Raw genomic sequence first — 17324 nt, 5'->3', positions numbered from 1 at the left:
AAAGGACAGGCTGGTGTCTCTGGACAGGTGTCGTCCCAGTTGACGGACCCACCTGTTACACGCTGTTCCCTGGCACGAAAGGGGACAGGCAGACCCCAGCGACCAGCGTCTTCGCCCAGAGCAGCTTGGAACCCCTTTTTCTCCATCTCTACGGCAGGAAGAGACTTCACCGGGGGCAGCCCCTGGGAATGCACATTTTGAAGGGGGATGGGACTAAAAATGAGGGGCAAGCGCACCCCGAGCGCCCCTCCCCACCTATCTCTCTCCTTGGCTTGAAAAGAAGAGGAAAGCACCAGCCGTTGCCCTCACAATTTGGTCAGCAACATCACCAGCAACATGTGGGACAGGACTTCAACTTCCACCAAGTCTAACTTGCTCAGGGTTTTCTGGTCCTCTTTTAACCAGTGTTCCCCTATAAGCTGCGCGCTTGGGTGGCCTCCCAAGAGCGATGCGGCACCCCCGCAGAGGCCCTCAGCCGGCAGCGCATGTTTCTACGGTGCACATAACAAAATTCATTCCTCACAGGGATGGAAAAAAACCAGAGGGACCATGGCTTGTATCCCTTTCAGATTTATGGCCTTAGGGTTGTACTCATTTGCACCCTGCCTGGGTGTAAACACACTCATGAGATCCCTAATTACACTCATCCGCTGGCATGCGCTGTGTGGGTAACCAGTTGTACAACGATTCCTTCTGAGGGGCAGTGGACCCGTACACCTGGCCTGCCCTGGAGGAGCAGGACACGGCAGAACACACAGCCTGGGGAAGGCCAGGCCCTTACCCTGCAAGTGGCTGGGGGAAGCCAGAGCATGGCTGAGGCTGAGTTCTCAGCATCCTGCTCTAACGCAGCCACTCAGGGCACAGCCTCCAAGCGGCGTGGGAGCAGCCGAGGTGGCAACTGCCCCCCTGGAGGACTGTGAGGAACTTGAGCTTGCAAGATGGGGCAATGACCCCCCCACCCCCAGGTCGGGGCTGCCCCCTAGAATGTCACAGAACCCCTGCAGGCAGTGCCCTGGCACAGCCTGGAGCTAGGCAGGCACCCGAGAAACGTGGAGACTAGAGGCAGGGGCTGGGGCAGTGGGAAACACTCCCCGACAGGTGGCTGTTGCTCCTTCCTTCCAGTGCTCCTGCCATACGCTCTGCTCTGCCTCCTCCAGTCAGTGCTTGCCCTGCAGAGCTCACCAGGAGCCTCCCTCAGCCCGGGATAGCCAAGTCCCTCTCGCCAAAATGGCAGCCTCCTCCCTCAGCAGCCTGGGAGCGCCACTTCCCCGGGGAACCCAGCGCCACCCTCTACACCAGGCTCCAGGCCAGGCCCTTCCATCACCCACCCAGGCCTGCACCCTGAGCCCTCCCTAGGCCACCCCTCCGGCTCCAGCTCCAGCTCCAGCGCCCACCTAGGTAACCCCACCTGCCAGCTGGGGCCCACTCAGTGCGGTGTGGGCCCAAGTCCTCACTCCTGCCCCCTTCCGCTGCCAACTACCTGGCGGTAGCCTGGCCAGCCTGCTCCTATCTCAGCTACGTCCCATCACCTACCACCACCCCATCCCATCAGCTGGCACCTCGCTGGTTATTCGGCCTCCTCCAGTCCTGCTGGGCTGCCGGGGGGCGAACACGGTGAGGTGAGGGGGATAGACTGCCCAGGAGGGGACGCCACAGCAGCTGCGAACGCCCAGGGCGTGCACTCGGCCTTGCACAGGTCTCCATCCCGCCTGGCCTCGTGCAACCAGCCCAGGGCCTGCCTGCTTGGCCAAGATCGGGCACCACCAAGTGCAGTGGGGGGCTCCTAGCTCCGAGCCTGCCCCCCACCACCCCCTTACCTTCTGCTCCTGCTCCGGTCCCTCCTGCAGGCAGGTGAAGCTTCGGGGCTGGACGGCCTATCAGCACCTGGCTAGCACGGAGAGGCTGCCCACCCAGAGGAGGGGCGGGAACCTTCCCCCCAGCCATGCCAGAAGCACAGGCAGGAAAGCTCTCCCAAAGCGCAGGCCCAGCCCGACGCAGGGGGAAGGGCTGTCCTCCCTGCGGCACGCTGAGGTGAAACTAAGGCACAGTGCAGGGCGGTGACTCCCCCAAGGCTACCCAGGCGGCCAGTGGCAGAGGCAGGAGCAGAGCCCAGGGGTCCATAGGCCCAGCACTTCCAGCCGGATTGTTCTCGCATATGCTCAGTTCTCAGCTACTGCTGCAGCCCTCAGGTTCCTGGGTCGGGAAGCACCACCAGCTGCGCTCCTGGGCCCACTTCCTCCTGTGCCAGGGCCTTCGCACTCAGAGCCAGGGCAGCTAGAGGGTGGCTGTCCCCAGGCCTCTGAGCTGGCCCTAGTGCTCAAACCTCCAGAGGAGCCGCTGCAGCATTGGGGATTTTCTGATCCCCAAATTACTTCCGGGGGAGATTCATGGTTTGCAAGAAGGTGACCCAATCAGGCCATGCCAGAAGGGGGCTGCCCCCTCCCAGGGCTCCCAGCCCCACAAACCGAAGGGAGAGCAGCAGCCACGGCTTGTTGGTTGTTGGCCTCTGGCCATCACTTGCTGGTCTCGCCCTGCACCACCACCAGGCCTGCTGGAGGGGTCTGGCTTCCTGCACCCTGCTGCCTCACCACCAGTCCCACCCCACGTGCGCCTTGCACCAGCCTCCCTCCCTCCCCAGGCTCTGCCCACGTTTCCCGCTTTTTGCAGTGGAAGGACACTTGCCTCCCAGCCCAGCTGGCCCAGGACGTCCTGCTTACCTAGAGGGAGAGGGGTTATTGCATATGGTTTCATCCACCTGATGAATCAGTGAACTGAGGGGTCGGAGACTCCCCTGCCTCTGCTCATTTACTTCGTTAACACGCAGAGCTGAGCAGCTCACTTGCTTCTTCCCGGCTTGGAAGAGGTCCCAGGCAGTGGAGTCTCACCAGAGGGCTCTGTGCCCCACCTAGTGACAGCCCCCAGAACGGCCCTGACAGGCCTCAGCAGGGTTTTTGACTTGCCTTCGATACAAATTGGCCCCCTCTAATCTGGCACCCTGGGGCCCTGACCGGTGCTGGATGAGGGGATTCACCGGCCGACGGGAGGAGAATATTGTCTGGCAAGTCCACCACCACTGCCACTGCTCGCTGGGTGCTGAGAAGACACGAAGGGGTAAATTACAGCTACGTAACCCCACAGAACACAGAGCCAGGACTGGCAGCTGGAAACAAACTTGACGGGACCGCGGGAAACTTGGCCACACCTTGATAAGTGGCCTCCACCCCCATGTACCCTCCCCACTGGCTGAACGAATGACGTGAAGGGAGGAGATGCCTCCTGCACTCACACTAGGGCAATGCCCGGGCAGCACAGGCGGCGTCTCTGCCAGCACGGCAAGAGGTGCTAACTCACCTCCACCTCGCCCCCAAGAACAGCAGGGTGGCCACACTGGCACAGGCAGGGGCGGCTGCGGCCCTGCATACACCTCAGGGCCAGGTGAGAGTGGATTTGAGTGGCTCGCTGCATAGGCACATCGTTAGCACGTCTGGCTAGCCCCATGTTCCAGGCTACGAGCCAAGGCGTCACACACGGGCTGGGAAGCCACAGCCCCCTGGTTATTCTCAGCGATGGGGTGGTGTGTCTGTCTGCCTGGTAACTCCTCCAGTCAGTTACCGGCCCGGGGACGTGGTGCTCCCTGGCTCCGATCCAGCCCGGCCACTCCCACGGTTTTTGTGAGGACATGTCTCTGCAAGCCAGGCCTCCAGCACCTCCGTCCCCTCCGCGAGCTGGTCACTCAGCACTAGGATCAGACCCACTTCAGCCCAGGGGCTTCCAAAGCCCACCGCCACCCAGCCCGAGGAGAGGCTGGCAACTGCAACAAGCAGCCCCATCAGAGACCAGCACGCCCAGCCAGCACAGAGGAGGGACACGATCCAGGCGCGGCTGGGCTGATGGAGCCGGGAGGAGTCTGAGGGGGTCTCGGGCGTTGGAGGTTTCCTTCTGTTTTACCCCGGGCGCTTGTCTCCAGGGCTCCCGGCCAGCGGCCTTTTGCTTCCTGTGACCGCCCCAAAGCGCGGAGCCGCCTTGTCCCCAGTCTCGGAGCCTGCACCAACGCGCTGGACGCAGGCAGGCGGAACCGGACCCCCAACAAGGACAGCGCTGCACACAGCCAGGGAGCCCTTTAATAAAGATCACACCAATGTGCGGCCCACGGACAACGGCCACGGGTCCTTTGAGGTGCAGCTGGGAAGAATTCCCTTCCCCACACTGTCCGATGACCCAAACCTGAGGCTGGCTACACAGCTCCATCCTAACGCCGGGGCAACGCAGCGCTTGTCAGCCAAAGGGCCTTTCCTTCCAGGGCAGCAGCATGGGCACGGCTCAGCGCGGGCCCAGAGGGTTATCCGCCAGCCCCAGACGGCACGGGAGCAGGCCAGGGCACGCCGGCGCTCAGTGGTCTGTGAAGTTGGCCTTTCTCTTCTCCACGAAGGCTGCCATCCCTTCCTTCTGGTCATCCTGAGACAGACAGGCAGGCAGAGGGGCTCAGCCCGCAGGCTGCACAGGAGTCGCTCTACGGCAGGGGCCGGCAGCCCTCGCCACGCGCACATCAGGGTCACCTCGCCAGACACTCATTTACATTGCCTGTCCGTGACTCGCTGCTCCCAGCCAATTGGAGCTGCAGGAAGCAGGGTGAGCCTGTCCCTGTGGCCTGTGCTGCTTCCGTCAGCTCCCATTGGGCAGGATCCAACAGCGGGGGCGGTACCTGCAGGCGGTCAGCGTCCAGAGAGAGCTGTCTGGGCCCCACAGCTCTTTAACCGGGGGGCCAAAGATCGCCGACCCTGCTGCATGGGCCTGTACTCACCGTCGCAAAGGTGGTGTGGAAGAGCCTCTTCTCCATTTTAACGCCCTCGCTCAGCGTCATCTCGAAGGCTGAAAAAGAGGAGCCAGCGGCAGAGGTGGGTGAGAAGAAAAGGGACGGTTCGGTGGCGCGTCCCCTGCCTCCCCCAACTGTTTGCAGGAGCTGTCTGAGCTCTCTGGGGAGCACAGGATGGCCACGCCAGCGGGAGGTTTCTGGGAAAAGCATCAGCAGTGACAGGGTTAACGCCAGGCAGTCGCCCCGTCCGGGCTGACGCACCAGGCTGCCCGTGCATACGGCCCTGCGGCAGAGCACGCGGGTTGCAAGGGGCTAGGCAGACGGGACACAGCTGGGCTCACCTTTAAAGGCTGTCATGCTGCCACACCACCCGCTGCACAGCTGGGGGCCCAGAACTGGAGACCAGAAGGGACCTTGATCACCTCGTCTGCCCCCTGCCTATCCCAGGCCACCACCCCACCAACCCCTGAGCCCGAACAAGACCGCCTCACTTGAGGCACGGACCGGGGGGACGTCCGAGGGGCCTGCCTGGGGTGGCTCATGGAGGGGGACAGAAGGTGCAGTTGTCCTGGAAACCCCACACCCCCTCTTTCACAACAGGACATCACCCCTCTGCCGCAGGTCCTGAGAGCCAGCCAGCCCCCTGCTGAGCCCCATCCAGCCTGGCAGCACCTGTGTTGACAGCTTCCTTGGCCATGGTTGTGACTAGCTTCGAGTTCCCGGCAATCTTCTCCCCGCACCTGATGGCTTCGTCCAGCAGCTTCTCCACAGGGTAGATTTTGCTGACCAGGCCTGGGGAGGAGGGAGGGAGTTATGGGTCTGCCAGCACTTGACACGCCAAGCCAGCAGTGGCGGCCTGGCCATACAGCCCTCTCCCCCATCAGGTGCCCTGGCTGTGCAGTGCCAACGACAGCTGAATCTGCCCTCGCCCACAGCCAGCGCTTCATGGCCGATGGGGCCTGAGCCAGACAGGACCTGGCCAGCCTTGGAGCCCAGGCTGCGTTTACTGCTAGCGAATCCCTTACTTCTGAACTGAGCCCAGTTGTGGCAGAGGCCAGCACAGAGCCATGGGGGAACCCATAGAACCCACCAAAAGCTCCCAGCATGCAGCCAGCCCAGGCAGCATCCAAAGGCCTGTCCGGGCTCCCTGCATGCCCCCCACTGAGCAGCAGCTGGTGCCTCGTGCTGAACCCTTGGCTTTCTCACAGGGAGTCCAAATGAAACCCCGGGGTCCAGGGGCAGGCAATAAATGTGTGCCACCCCCAGGGACAATGGCCAACCTCTGTCTGGGAGATAGAACGGAGGCCAGGTTGCTACCAGGGTTCCCACTATTGGTTTCCATTTATAGGTAGAATAAATTTGTTCTGCGCACCCAGGCCTGTGGGGAGGTGCACCACCTACAGAAACGCGCTGCCAGCCGGGGGTGCTGTGCCAATCAGCCGGGCTACACCTGAATCTCTCCTGGGTGACTGCCCAAGCGCCCGGCTTACAGGGAACACAGTCGCTGGCCTTTCTATTCCAGCCAAGGGGCAGACAGCTGCTGTCTGTGCAGTGCCATGGGCCAGCACAGAGCTAGAGTGCAGTAGGGCCCCCTCCAGCCAGCCTCAGCTGCTGGGCCCAGCAGTTCCCGCTGGGCAGGTGGACCCCCAGAAGGGCCATGGGGTGCAATGAGCTGCTGCCCTGGCTGGACCCCAGGAGCCCCCTTGCCTGTCAGCTGGGCCAAGCAGCCCTGGAGCTGGCCTGGGGAGGACCACTGAGGGGAGAACGCGTGGGGAAGGAAATCCTGCCCAGGGACGCCCCCTTCTCTTGGAACGGTTAGTCCCGGGACAGTGGCAAGAGGAGCCACGCCAGGCACTGCCTCGGGGGGACCCGCAGCGGCAGGATGAGCGGCGGGCAAATGGCCGGCAGAGGCCGGATCGGCATGGGACAGTCAGCTGTCAGACACAGCCATGTGCCCCAGCTGCCTCCAGCCAGGTACCTTGCTAGAAAGCCCTTCTCACGCTGCTCAGTCTGCGGCCTGGGGAAGCCATGTCCCACGGTGCGCCACGGGGATGGCCGGCTGGCTGTGAGGACCAGGGAAGGATCTGCGCTGTGGCAGGGCTGGGAGGCCCCGTCATGGCCGATTGGGGAGGATGCGATTTCTGCCCAGACTTGTTGCTTTAACTGAGGGAGACGCCCAAGGCACAGAGCCAGGGGGATCTTGGGCATCCATGGATATGCATGTGGGGAGCCCTCCCCAGAATCCGCCTGCTCCCGTGTCAGTCCCAAGACCCTCAACCAAACCACAAACGATGCCTGAGTCACTCCCACAGATCACCCTCCCAGCCCACCCCGAGCTGCAGGAGGGGCCCTGCAGGAAGGCGCCCCCAGTCACCCCCGCACCTGCTTCTTTGGCTTCCTGAGCAGAGATCCTGTCTCCGGTGAGGACCATCTCCATTGCCAGAGACTTGCCCACCGCTCTGGTGAGTCGCTGAGTCCCGCCGGCTCCTGCAGGCAGTTACGAAGGCTGCAATTAGCTCGGGAGGGGCAGGCAGGAGACACTTCCCAATCACAGTAAGAGAGCGGTGTGTTTCCACCTGCTGGCAGGTACTGCATCACAGGGCTCTACCTCGGTCCCGGATACCACCGTACCCTCCCCCAGCCTGGGCACTCAAGGACACAGTCGCCTGCCGTTCCCTCTGGACGTGAGCCCTAGAACGGTACCTGCACAGATCTAGGCAAAGGATGCGTTCTGGATCCCTGAAATGTCTTCAGCATCTGGAATCTGAGGTCAGGGCAAGTTCAGGAATCTCATTCCTTGCAGGGTATTTGCAGCGGCCATGTGCTTAGAAACAGGTGGGCCGGTCAGAGAGTAAAGCACGCTGAATACTGAACACACGGCTCCAGATAACTCAACAACACATCACCTGACCTTGGATGAGACAGGGGTATCTGGACAAGCAAGTAGCCTGACAACGCCTCAGCCAGGTGGAAGACCCCCAGATCCCGGGTGCTGGAGACACACGTGCAAAAAGATGGCAGCAGGCAGGCCCCAAGCATTGAAAGAGGAATGGGACCAGACTTCCCACTAAGAGTGCCTGGGTGGCTGCTCAGAAGAGATTCAGGTGCCACCCAGTTTATTAGCGGCACACCCACAGGTAGGTTTAGTTACTAAAGGTGGTGCGCACTCACACACGTGTGTAAAAATTTATTTTGCACGTGGATGGCAAAGATCAGAGGGAACACTGAATGGGACCACAGAATGGCAGAGTGGCCATTAGGAAGTTGCCAGACTGACATTTGTCTCTGCAGCCTCTCAACGTAATTTCTTTGGAGGGATCGGGCAGCTGCTAGGCCCCAGAGGGCTGTCACAGTGAGAAAGCCTGGTAGTCTGGGATTTACAATGAACCAGGCCCACAAGTGGTGCCTTGGTCTGAACCAGTCACGCTCATGTTTCCATCCAAGCGGTCAGTTTCCAGGCTGCATTTACCATGTGTGTCACCGGTGCCTTAAGCACAGCTCATTTCCCTAATGCCGCTGGGGCTGGGAAGGTTGTGAGCCTGGCTGTACCTGTCGCCCCAGCGTGGCTTACCTGGAATGGTTCCCAGCAAGATCTCGGGCTGGCCAAACTGCGCCTTCTCGCCAGCATAGATGATGTCGCACATCATGGCCAACTCACAGCCACCGCCCAGCTGCGGGGAGAGGGGTGTGTGTTAGAACTAGCATAGCCCCACCCGGCACACGAGGACTTGTAGGTTGCCAGGGACCCAAGGCCTCGCAGGCTGTGTGACATTCATCCAGGCCCCAGGCAGCAGGGAGGGGAAACTGAGGCCCGCGGTAATGAACATTGCTGGCCCACAGGCATACGGCTGAGCCAGGACTTGACACCAAGTTCCATTCTGCTGCCCCGACCAGCACAGGGTGACAGAAATCACTCAAGGAGGCCAAAGAGAAACAGCTTCGTAGAAAGTATCCCAAGGCTAACCACTGCGGCGCCTGAGCCTGCCTGGAGCTGGCTGAGATGACGACGCAGCCGTTACCCGCCATGCAAGATTACCAAGAAACAGTCTAGGCTGCAGGGTTGGTTAGGGAATAGAAAAGCCAAACTCACAGCATAGCCATTCACAGCTGCTATGACTGGCTTCCTGACCGTGGTGACTTTGTTCCAGTGGGCAAGGAAATTGCTCCCGTAACATTCCTGGAAGGTTCTGTTGTGCATCTCCTTGATGTCTGCTCCAGCTGGGAAAGAGAAGAGATGGTAGGTGGGATGAACAGGGAAACGATCTACGCGGCTGTAGCCATGTTGGATATTAGATGTTATTCAGGAGAACAGAAGAGCAGCTCTGTGTAAGCTCGAAACTTGTCTTTCGACAGCAGAGGTTGGTCCAATACAAAATACCACCCCCCACCCCCACCTTGTCTCTCCAACATCCTCTGGCTAGTAAGTGGACAGCCCACAACTGGTTCATCTCAAACTCATGGGGGCATATTGTCTGGGCCAAGCCCGGCCTCTGAGTGGCCCTGATACAGTGTGTGGTTTGCAAAAGTCACAGAAATGGGCTATTTTGTGCACGTTTTCCTTCCACCTGTTCCTGGGTGAAGGACTCCTAGGTTCGCTGGGGAACCAGTGGAACTGACTATGCTCGGAGTTCCTCATGGAAAAGAGAAATATTATTTTCTCCACTCTCTTCCTGCACCTTGATCACCGGGGTTACTGTAAGCAGAGTGGGAGGTCAAGCACGCACAGACAGAGGTGTGATGCTGAAGCTGCGGTGGGCCTGGAAGACGTGGTTACATCTCTGTTTCAAGGCCAGCATGGTGTAAGATCCCCAGGAAGGAGTTAAGCAGTTAAATGCCAGGTTTAACCAGTTAACCATTAAACAGGCAGGTGGGTGGGAGGGGCACTGGGGAGGTAGCTCCACCCCTGGCTTCGCGCAGCATCCTGTCCAGCAGACTTCCCCCAGGCCACACTGGAGCACACCCCACCTGCGGTGGCCCCACGGGGCTGGAGCAAACCCTGCTCATGCCAGATGAGGCCTGCTCCAGCCTCTACTAGTTAACCGTAACAGTAAGCCCCATTTAGGACAGGGCTCTGCAACCTGCGGCTCTTCAAGGACTTCTTCGTGTCTCCCAGTGCTGTAACTGCAGAGGAAAATAAATTCATAAAAATGAAAAACCCCTCCTGACTATTTTTGATACAGGGCAAGGGTCTAAAAGCCCCAAAATGAAGAACCCCCATCTAAGTGGCAAATGCTACGTGATCTCAAAACGCTGGATTACTCCCACGAGCATCTGCCAGCGAGAGAGAAGGTTCGGGAGTGACAGTCAGGAAGCCAGTGGAACAAACGCACGTGGGAAGTGTGAGGAAATAGACTATGTCAAAAGTTTGTGAACGTCCTGCAGGGAACACGTGTTGCATTACAGGTCACTGCATGTGCGCTGGATTTCAATTCACACGCAGCGTGGCTCTTGAAATATTGAGATTTTTTTTTTTTAAACAAATTGGAAAAAAAATGGTTCTTCTTGCTCTTTGGGTTGCTGGCCCCTGGTTCAAGACAAGGCTTCCTGGTTAACCATTAACACCCCTACTTTGAAAATAATCCTCCATCGCGAGGCTTCACACGGGGTTCTCCACGGCAAAGCCAGGCCCTAGTCATGACCCCGGGTGACTTGTGTTTTCTCCCGGGGTGGGACATTTAAATTGAACTGGACAAAAGCCGAGGGCAGCGCCGGCACCTCCTGCAGGAATGGGGGGTTCTTCCGGTGCTGCAGACCAGCAGCCGGGTCAGCGAGAGATGCCTCCGATTGAGCTGGCGTGCGTACGTTGGGCAAAGGCCAGCTTCACGCCCTCGCACGCAGAATGGTGCTTCGCACAGCCCTGGGCAATGCCTCAAAGCCACCTCCAGCCCCCCCGCCCCAGCGAGCCGCGGGTGTGCTCCCTGCCTACCGGCAAAGGCCTTCTCGCTGCCTGTGATGACGATGGCCCCCACTTGAGGGTCCTTCTCGAAGGCCTCCAGGGCCTGGTTCATCTCTTCCACCAGGTTGTTGCAGAGGGCGTTCAAGGCCTTGGGCCGGTTCAGCTGGATCAGGCCGACGTTCTGTTTCGCCCCCTTCTTCTCCACCACTAGGTACTGGAACGGGGGGCCTGCCAGGGGAAGGGACGCCATCACCATACAGGCCTGGGGTCCCCCTCCTATCTGCCCACCCCTCCTCTGCCATTCCCACCCCACACCGCACATCTGCAGGCCCCAGCGACCACACTCTGCACCCAGGTGGAGTGGTCCCACTGCTGCTTGACGCTGAGCTGCTATGCGCCACTGTGCCGGTGTGGAAATCCCAAAAGCTGCCTCCCCGAGCTTGCGTGAACCTGGACTGCGATGGGGCCCAGGCTCTGTCCACGCTGGAGTTCGCCTAGTCACAACTAATTCCAGCCCCCTTTTCCAACGCTCTTCCAAGGCCACCGTTAATCTGCTCCACTGCTGAGTTTTATCAGACTCCTTTCCCAGTTAGCCATTACCCCTCCCTAGCTAGGCAGGACATGAGTGAAGCTGACTCTGCAAAGTGCCGTCAAGTGCACAACTGGAAAAAACAATAAAAGAAGAAAAGGAACGTTTTCTCCCCACCGATCCTTCAGGTCTGGGAACGTGGGGCCGTTGAAGTGTGTTCACCTGCCCCGTGTTGCAGGGCAGGTGCCTCACGTGCGCCTTGAACAAGAGAGACATGACGGCGAGGGTGATTTTCTAGTTGCCCTTGAGGTTGGTTTCTTGGAAGACAAATTCCTGAATTAACCAGGCGGAAAACGGAGCAGGAGGGAACAGATATTGCTATGCCTATCAGCGGCCAGCCTCTCGTCCCGTGTACAGAGAATGGAAGCATTCCAGCAATACATCTCTCCCGCCTTTCACCCCACCAGAGCACCACGTAACCCACACACAGGCTTCACGCTGCATTTCACAAAGGAGCAGCACCCTGCTTGGCAGGCGGCAGAATGAAGGCACAAAGGGAGGAATAACTGCCCAGGTGCTCCCTTGCTCAGGGGCTGCAGGTGTCCCGGCTGCTCACTCCACAACTGACACCTTAACCGTGCGTATGGGATGTCACAGTCATGACCACAGCAGCTCCACGGGGAGGACGTGAGCAGGCAAATGCCAAAAGGAACAAAGACCCTGTTTACACGCCAGGTCCTGCAGAAGGTTTACTCGGGCTAAATAAGTTTTCCTGCCCCAAGTGGCAGCGTTCCTGCTACTATTTTCCATCCAGCTGTGGAATAAATTTTTCTGTGTGCACCAAGGCACACTGTGTTCCTCCCATGACTAGGTTAGTTCCAGTTCACATCCTCACCCCCACTCTCCTTATTTCAATCTGCCAAACTACTACCTGTCTGGGCTCTGTGCAAATCTCTCCCAAAGCCTCACTTCTCTCCCAAGAGCGAGTAATTTCACAGGGAACACGAAAGCATTCCTGCTAACGAGAGTTCTGCTGCATCAGCCTACGTTGACCCCATATTTCTGGGTCTGTTTACCCCCTATTTTTGTTGGGGCACAAGCTGCTGTCACTTGTGCCTTGTACTATGATAGGAACTTGGTGTGCGTGTCACAGCTCAGCATAAGCTGAGCCCTGGGATGGCTGCCCAGGAAAGATTCAGGTGCCATCCAGCTGATTAGCAGAGCACCCTCAGCCAGCAGTGTGTGTTTCTATGGGTGGTGCACGTCCACACATACCTTGGTGCATGTAACAAAATTTATTCTACACGTGGAGGGAAAAGAGGGAACAGTGGTCAGAGCTCACCACAACCTGTTCTCCAGCACACTCAACCAATGCCCAAACGTACCAAGGAGAAGGAATCTGCCAGGCACTCTGCACCCATGCAGAGGTAAAGTCAGTGCTTCGAAAGTTAACATCCCTGTGACTTTACCAGTGCAGCCACGAAGAACCCAGCCCGGGCGGGGACAGGTTTTGGGTCGTCAGTGAAGAGACCCTTATCTTTCCCATCATCCTCACCCCAGCAATGGTGAGGGAGGAGATCTGGGCCAGGCCTCCGGGGAACTTTCCATGGCTGTGGCAGAAAAGAACCAGTACCAAATAACAGCCAGTGGGAACCCAGCTGCAGGGAGCTCCCCGGAGCCATTCAGTCCCTCACCCAGCTCCACACCAGTTCAGTGTGCTCCGTCCAGCGCACCTGGAGAACGACCTAGCCTCTGCGCTGGTGGAGCAGCAGGGGAAGATTTGCCCACACTAAATCTGACCCTGGGTCCCCGTCTCCTTCTCCCGCATGTTTGGCCCTTTCCACACACGCTGAAATAACTGAGGAAGGACTGAATGTGGAGGCACCTCAGGATGACTGCAGGGCCCCCCCAGGAGCACCCTGTGTCCTCGTCCTCAGGACAGGGGTCACAGGCCTGGCCTCCAGCCCAAAGGACGGAGCAGGCTATTCATGCAGTGCCAACCCCTCTCCCCTGCCAGCCTCAAGGGGAGACAGGCACAGCTCCGGCCTGGCTGCCACCCACAGTGCAAGGCAGCACTGAGCTCTTGGGGGCACTGCTGGGAGAACCAAATTCCTCTGTACAGAGCAGGACTCCAGGCGCAGAACTTTGCCCTCTGCTTTCGGGCAACAACAGCTCTGCAGCCGGCCATGATGGCTGGGCCTGAGGCCCTGCCATCTTCCAGCCAGCAACCTCCAAGCATGGCTCAGCCCCTGGGTGCACCCACCACTGACCTAAGCCAGGAACCCCAGGCTGCAGGGCTGGCACAGGCCTGGGCCGATGCAGGGAGCCAGCACCAGCGGACAAGATCTCCTGAGGAGCTGGGGGAGCACACGCAACCAAAGCACACAGGTCCTTGGGGAGCACCCGCCCAATGCTCCCCAACACGCAACGGGCAAAGGGGAGCAGTGGCTGGAGAACCCAGCTGGCCAAGGGCAGCAGGCTCCGGGGGGGGGGAGCCAGTGTGCCCAGCTATCTACAAGGAACTGAATCGGCCTGCTGGGCCTGCCCCCAGAAACACCGGGGGACCCCAACCCCTCACTGTCCTCCAGCCCCTGCCCCCTTGCACCCCAGAATCTCAACTCCTGCCCTCCAGCCCCCATATACCCCAGGACCCCAGCCCGTCCTCTTGCACCCCAGAACCTCAACTCCTGCCCTCCAGCCCACCTATGCCCCAGGACCCCAGCCCGTCCTCTTGCACCCCAGAACCTCAACTCCTGCCCTCCAGCCTCCCTATGCCCCAGGACCCCAGCCCCTGTCCTCTTGCACCCCAGAACCTCAACTCCTGCCCTCCAGCCTCCCTATGCCCCAGGACCCCAGCCCCTGTCCTCTTGCACCCCAGAACCTCAACTCCTGCCCTCCAGCCCCCCTATACCCCAGGACCCCAGCCCCTGTCCTCTTGCACCCCAGAACCTCAACTCCTGCCCTCCAGCCCCCCTATACCCAAGGACCCCAGCCCCTGTCCTCTTGCACCCCAGAACCTCAACTCCTGCCCTCCAGCCTCCCTATGCCCCAGGACCCCAGCCCCTGTCCTCTTGCACCCCAGAACCTCAACTCCTGCCCTCCAGCCCCCCTATACCCCAGGACCCCAGCCCCTGTCCTCTTGCACCCCAGAACCTCAACTCCTGCCCTCCAGCCCCCCTATACCCAAGGACCCCACCCCCAACACCCCGGGACCCCAACCCCGCCCGGACAGCGGCCCGGGCCGGCCGCGCCGCTCACCGGCCGAGCAGGGCCGGGCCGGGGCTCGCAGCTGCGGCAGACGGGCCGGTGCGGAGCGCAGCAACGCGCGGAGCGGGACGGCCATGGCGGAACCGAGCCGGGCGGAGCCGAGCCACGGGGCCTGCAGGAACCAAGCTCCGCCCCCTCGGGTCATCGCCCCCCCGCAACCCTGAGGGCGGGGCTCCAGCCTCAGTGGCTTCCTTCATCTGCATAACCCCGCCCACTCCCAGTCCTGATCGGCCTAGCCCCGCCTCCAGCACTGTGAGTGGCACTTACCCCGATTGGAGGGGTCAGGGGTGCAGGGAGGGCGCCAGGGAGTGCAGGGGAGCAGGGAGGGGGAGTCAGGAGGTGCAGGGAAGGGAAGTCGGGGGTGCAGGGAGCAGGGAATCCATGGGAGCAGGGAGGGGGACTCAGGGGGCTGAGGGGGTGCAGGGAGGGGGAGTCAGGGGGTTCAGGGGAGGGTCAGGTGCCTGTGAATTGGTCCAGAGCAGGGGGGAGAATCATGGCTGTGCTATGAGGGTACCTGATGGGGTTAGCATCCATGCAGCCAGTTCCTTAGTGCTGCTCAGGAGCTGTTCGATGCTGCAGGTTCCCACAGTGGGGTGGCCTGTACTAGCACAAACCTGGCTGAACTGGAGCACTAGCTACTGTGGGGCTGGACCTTTCCCCCCTCTGCTCTGCTCTCGGGTGGCCTTTATCTGCCCAGGATGTCGCCCACCTCGCTGGAGACAGGGCATCCTCGTTGTGCCCTTGGAGAGAGCATTGAAATTCAGCTCAGCCAGCCCACGGGGGCCTGGCACTGCCCAGCCAATAAACAGCCACACACCCATTCAATCCTCTCCACTCTCCCAGGGCAACACCAGGCAGCTCAGTTCAGCTCCTTGACTCAGTTCTCCCAGCCCAGCCCCACCCAGCTTTCCCTTTGAGAGGAGGAGACAGGCCTTCTTATCTCACCTGCTGGAGCCTGATTGTGTACTGTGCCCTTCTAGCTGCTGGAGGACCATGTCTCATTGGTGCCACTGATAGTAAAGAGCCTGTGTGATGTCCCTAGGCAGTGCTGCCTCTCTGTCCCAGTCAATGCTCTTCCTATGGGTTGGTGTTTCCGGGCAGCAATGACTCTGTTGCAGACAGCTGTATGTTAACATCCACATACATTCTCATGTTCCCAGGAAATGCAGGATTAGATGTGCCGATCTTGAGGCAGCCATAAATAACACTGTGGTCCCTGCTGGGCCAAGTATCAGGTACCACTCTTAGATCCTCCAGCTTATTTGTGGGGTGGGGCACCTGTGAAGCCCACCCAATAACTTCAGTTTTGATGGCAGGTTTTCAGGGCTGAGAGGTGACCTTCTCATTTCTATTGGGCCTTTGCCATCTTGAGCTCTTAGAACTCAGCTGTTTCTCATCTGCCCAGAAGATGGTACTGTTGAATAGCAAATCTCTGACCTTTCCTTAAAATATTTTTTGGTTTTCTTCACTTTAAGGATTGTATTTTTCTCCTAACCACAACTATTAAATGAAATTTCCCTCTACTTGCCAAATTTAATATTCCCAAATTACACAGATTAGCTGTTCATCTCTTTCAATATTATTTTTCCTCCTGTTATAACAATTCAAATCTCTTCTATAACGCAACAATCACTTGAAAAGGAAACATCCTTTATTTTGCCTTAAAATGACATGGGCAGAACCTGTACGTTCTTTGGTCACATGATACTTAATGACCCATCTTTCAGGGGCTGCAGCAGTACAAGAGGCCTTCTGTTGAATGAACAAGACAGGTTAATCACATGTAGAAAGACCACCTAGTAGAGCCCTACAATGGGCCAGTGTACAGGTGCTAACAGAGAGTGAGGCTGGTTGTTCTGATTTGCTGAGGTATCGGAAAAGTTTGACCCCTGGCAGGTTTCTGGATGTGGACATCCAGGATGCAGGTTGGCCACATATTTCCTTAACAGGGACACAGGGAATCCTGGATACATCTGCATGGCACAAGAAACCTAGAACTTGAAGGCCATGGGATTACTCTGCTGAATGATCTGGAACAGGCCAAGGTTACCACAGTTCAGCTTCCTTGAGGTCCAGAGACGTCCAAGTAGTGAGTCAAGACCCCTGTTCTGTGTCTGACTGCCATGGGAGGACGGTCCCATCACTGAACATCAGCGATATTGTGGTTCCCTCTGGCCAAGTTCCAGGGTGATTTTAATTCCCCTTGAATAAGGTGGAGGCGTTGAATCAAATCAGAGGCTGCAAGGGCCTGTGAGCCTCAGAAGCTTTTTACATGGGGACCTTGAACTAGTCCTCCTATCTCATCCATGCAGCCACATGGAGACGTCCTTTCAATTACTGAGGGCACCTGCAGGCACAGGAGCTCCCTGAGCCAGATCAGGGTTGAGTCTGCTCAATCTGCCAGAAACTGAGATGGAGATGGTCATGCCTAGTGGTCCGAGCTGAAAGTCAGCAGTCCAGAGCAGGGTTGGAGTGAGGCTGGAACAGGGCAAGAACAATCACGGGGCAGGCTACAGCCTGGGGAAGGTGTTGCCACCATCAGGCAGGAGAGAATTCCCTTCCCAGGTGCAGAAGTAGCTAGTTATAGCCCTGATCTGCCACAGGCAGGCTCACCTGGGTGATGAGACAGCCTGGAGCAGCGAAGGGACTGTTGGCAACTCCAGGGTTACTCCTTTGTGCCTGAGCAGATCACATTTGGTAGCTGGTGGCGGAAACCTACAGAGGACTCAGAGCCTGTCTGGCAGTGTGCCCTGCTTCCTACCAGCCTGCCCTGAGGCTGGTACGCACACCTGTGAGCCCTGCCAGGTGCGTTACAGGCA

The 17324-nt window shown here is 58.9% G+C and overlaps 1 protein-coding gene across 1 annotated transcript; it reads right to left on the bottom strand.

Annotated features, from left to right (window-relative positions):
- Positions 1-4107: 4107 nt before the first annotated feature.
- On the bottom strand, positions 4108-14639 carry ECHS1 (enoyl-CoA hydratase, short chain 1). The gene is made up of 8 exons (XM_074999410.1): positions 14497-14639; positions 10740-10937; positions 8904-9031; positions 8385-8484; positions 7196-7300; positions 5486-5605; positions 4802-4869; positions 4108-4455 (listed from the first exon to the last, which is right to left on the bottom strand). The coding sequence occupies exons 1-8, from the start codon at positions 14579-14581 to the stop codon at positions 4390-4392; spliced, it is 870 nt and encodes a 289-aa protein (XP_074855511.1). The 5' UTR covers positions 14582-14639; the 3' UTR covers positions 4108-4389.
- Between the last annotated feature and the right edge of the window lie 2685 nt (positions 14640-17324).

The sequence above is a fragment of the Carettochelys insculpta genome, chromosome 7, assembly GCF_033958435.1.
Source record: "Carettochelys insculpta isolate YL-2023 chromosome 7, ASM3395843v1, whole genome shotgun sequence".
Classification (NCBI taxonomy): Eukaryota; Metazoa; Chordata; order Testudines; family Carettochelyidae; genus Carettochelys; species Carettochelys insculpta.
The sequence above is the reverse complement of the archived record's forward strand: the minus strand, read 5'-3'. Positions and strand labels throughout refer to the sequence as shown.

Bases quoted from the DNA above. Each gene is read 5' to 3' on its own strand.
- ECHS1 (XM_074999410.1), bottom strand. From the start codon at position 14,581: ATGGCCGTCCCGCTCCGCGCGTTGCTGCGCTCCGCACCGGCCCGTCTG. The intron at 9,032-10,739 runs GTAGGCAGGGAG...TCTCTTTCCCAG, and splicing joins CAGCGAGAAGGCCTTTGCCG to CTGGAGCAGACATCAAGGAG. The intron at 4,870-5,485 runs GTGCTGCCAGGC...CCTCTTTTTCAG, and splicing joins CAAGGAAGCTGTCAACACAG to CCTTCGAGATGACGCTGAGC.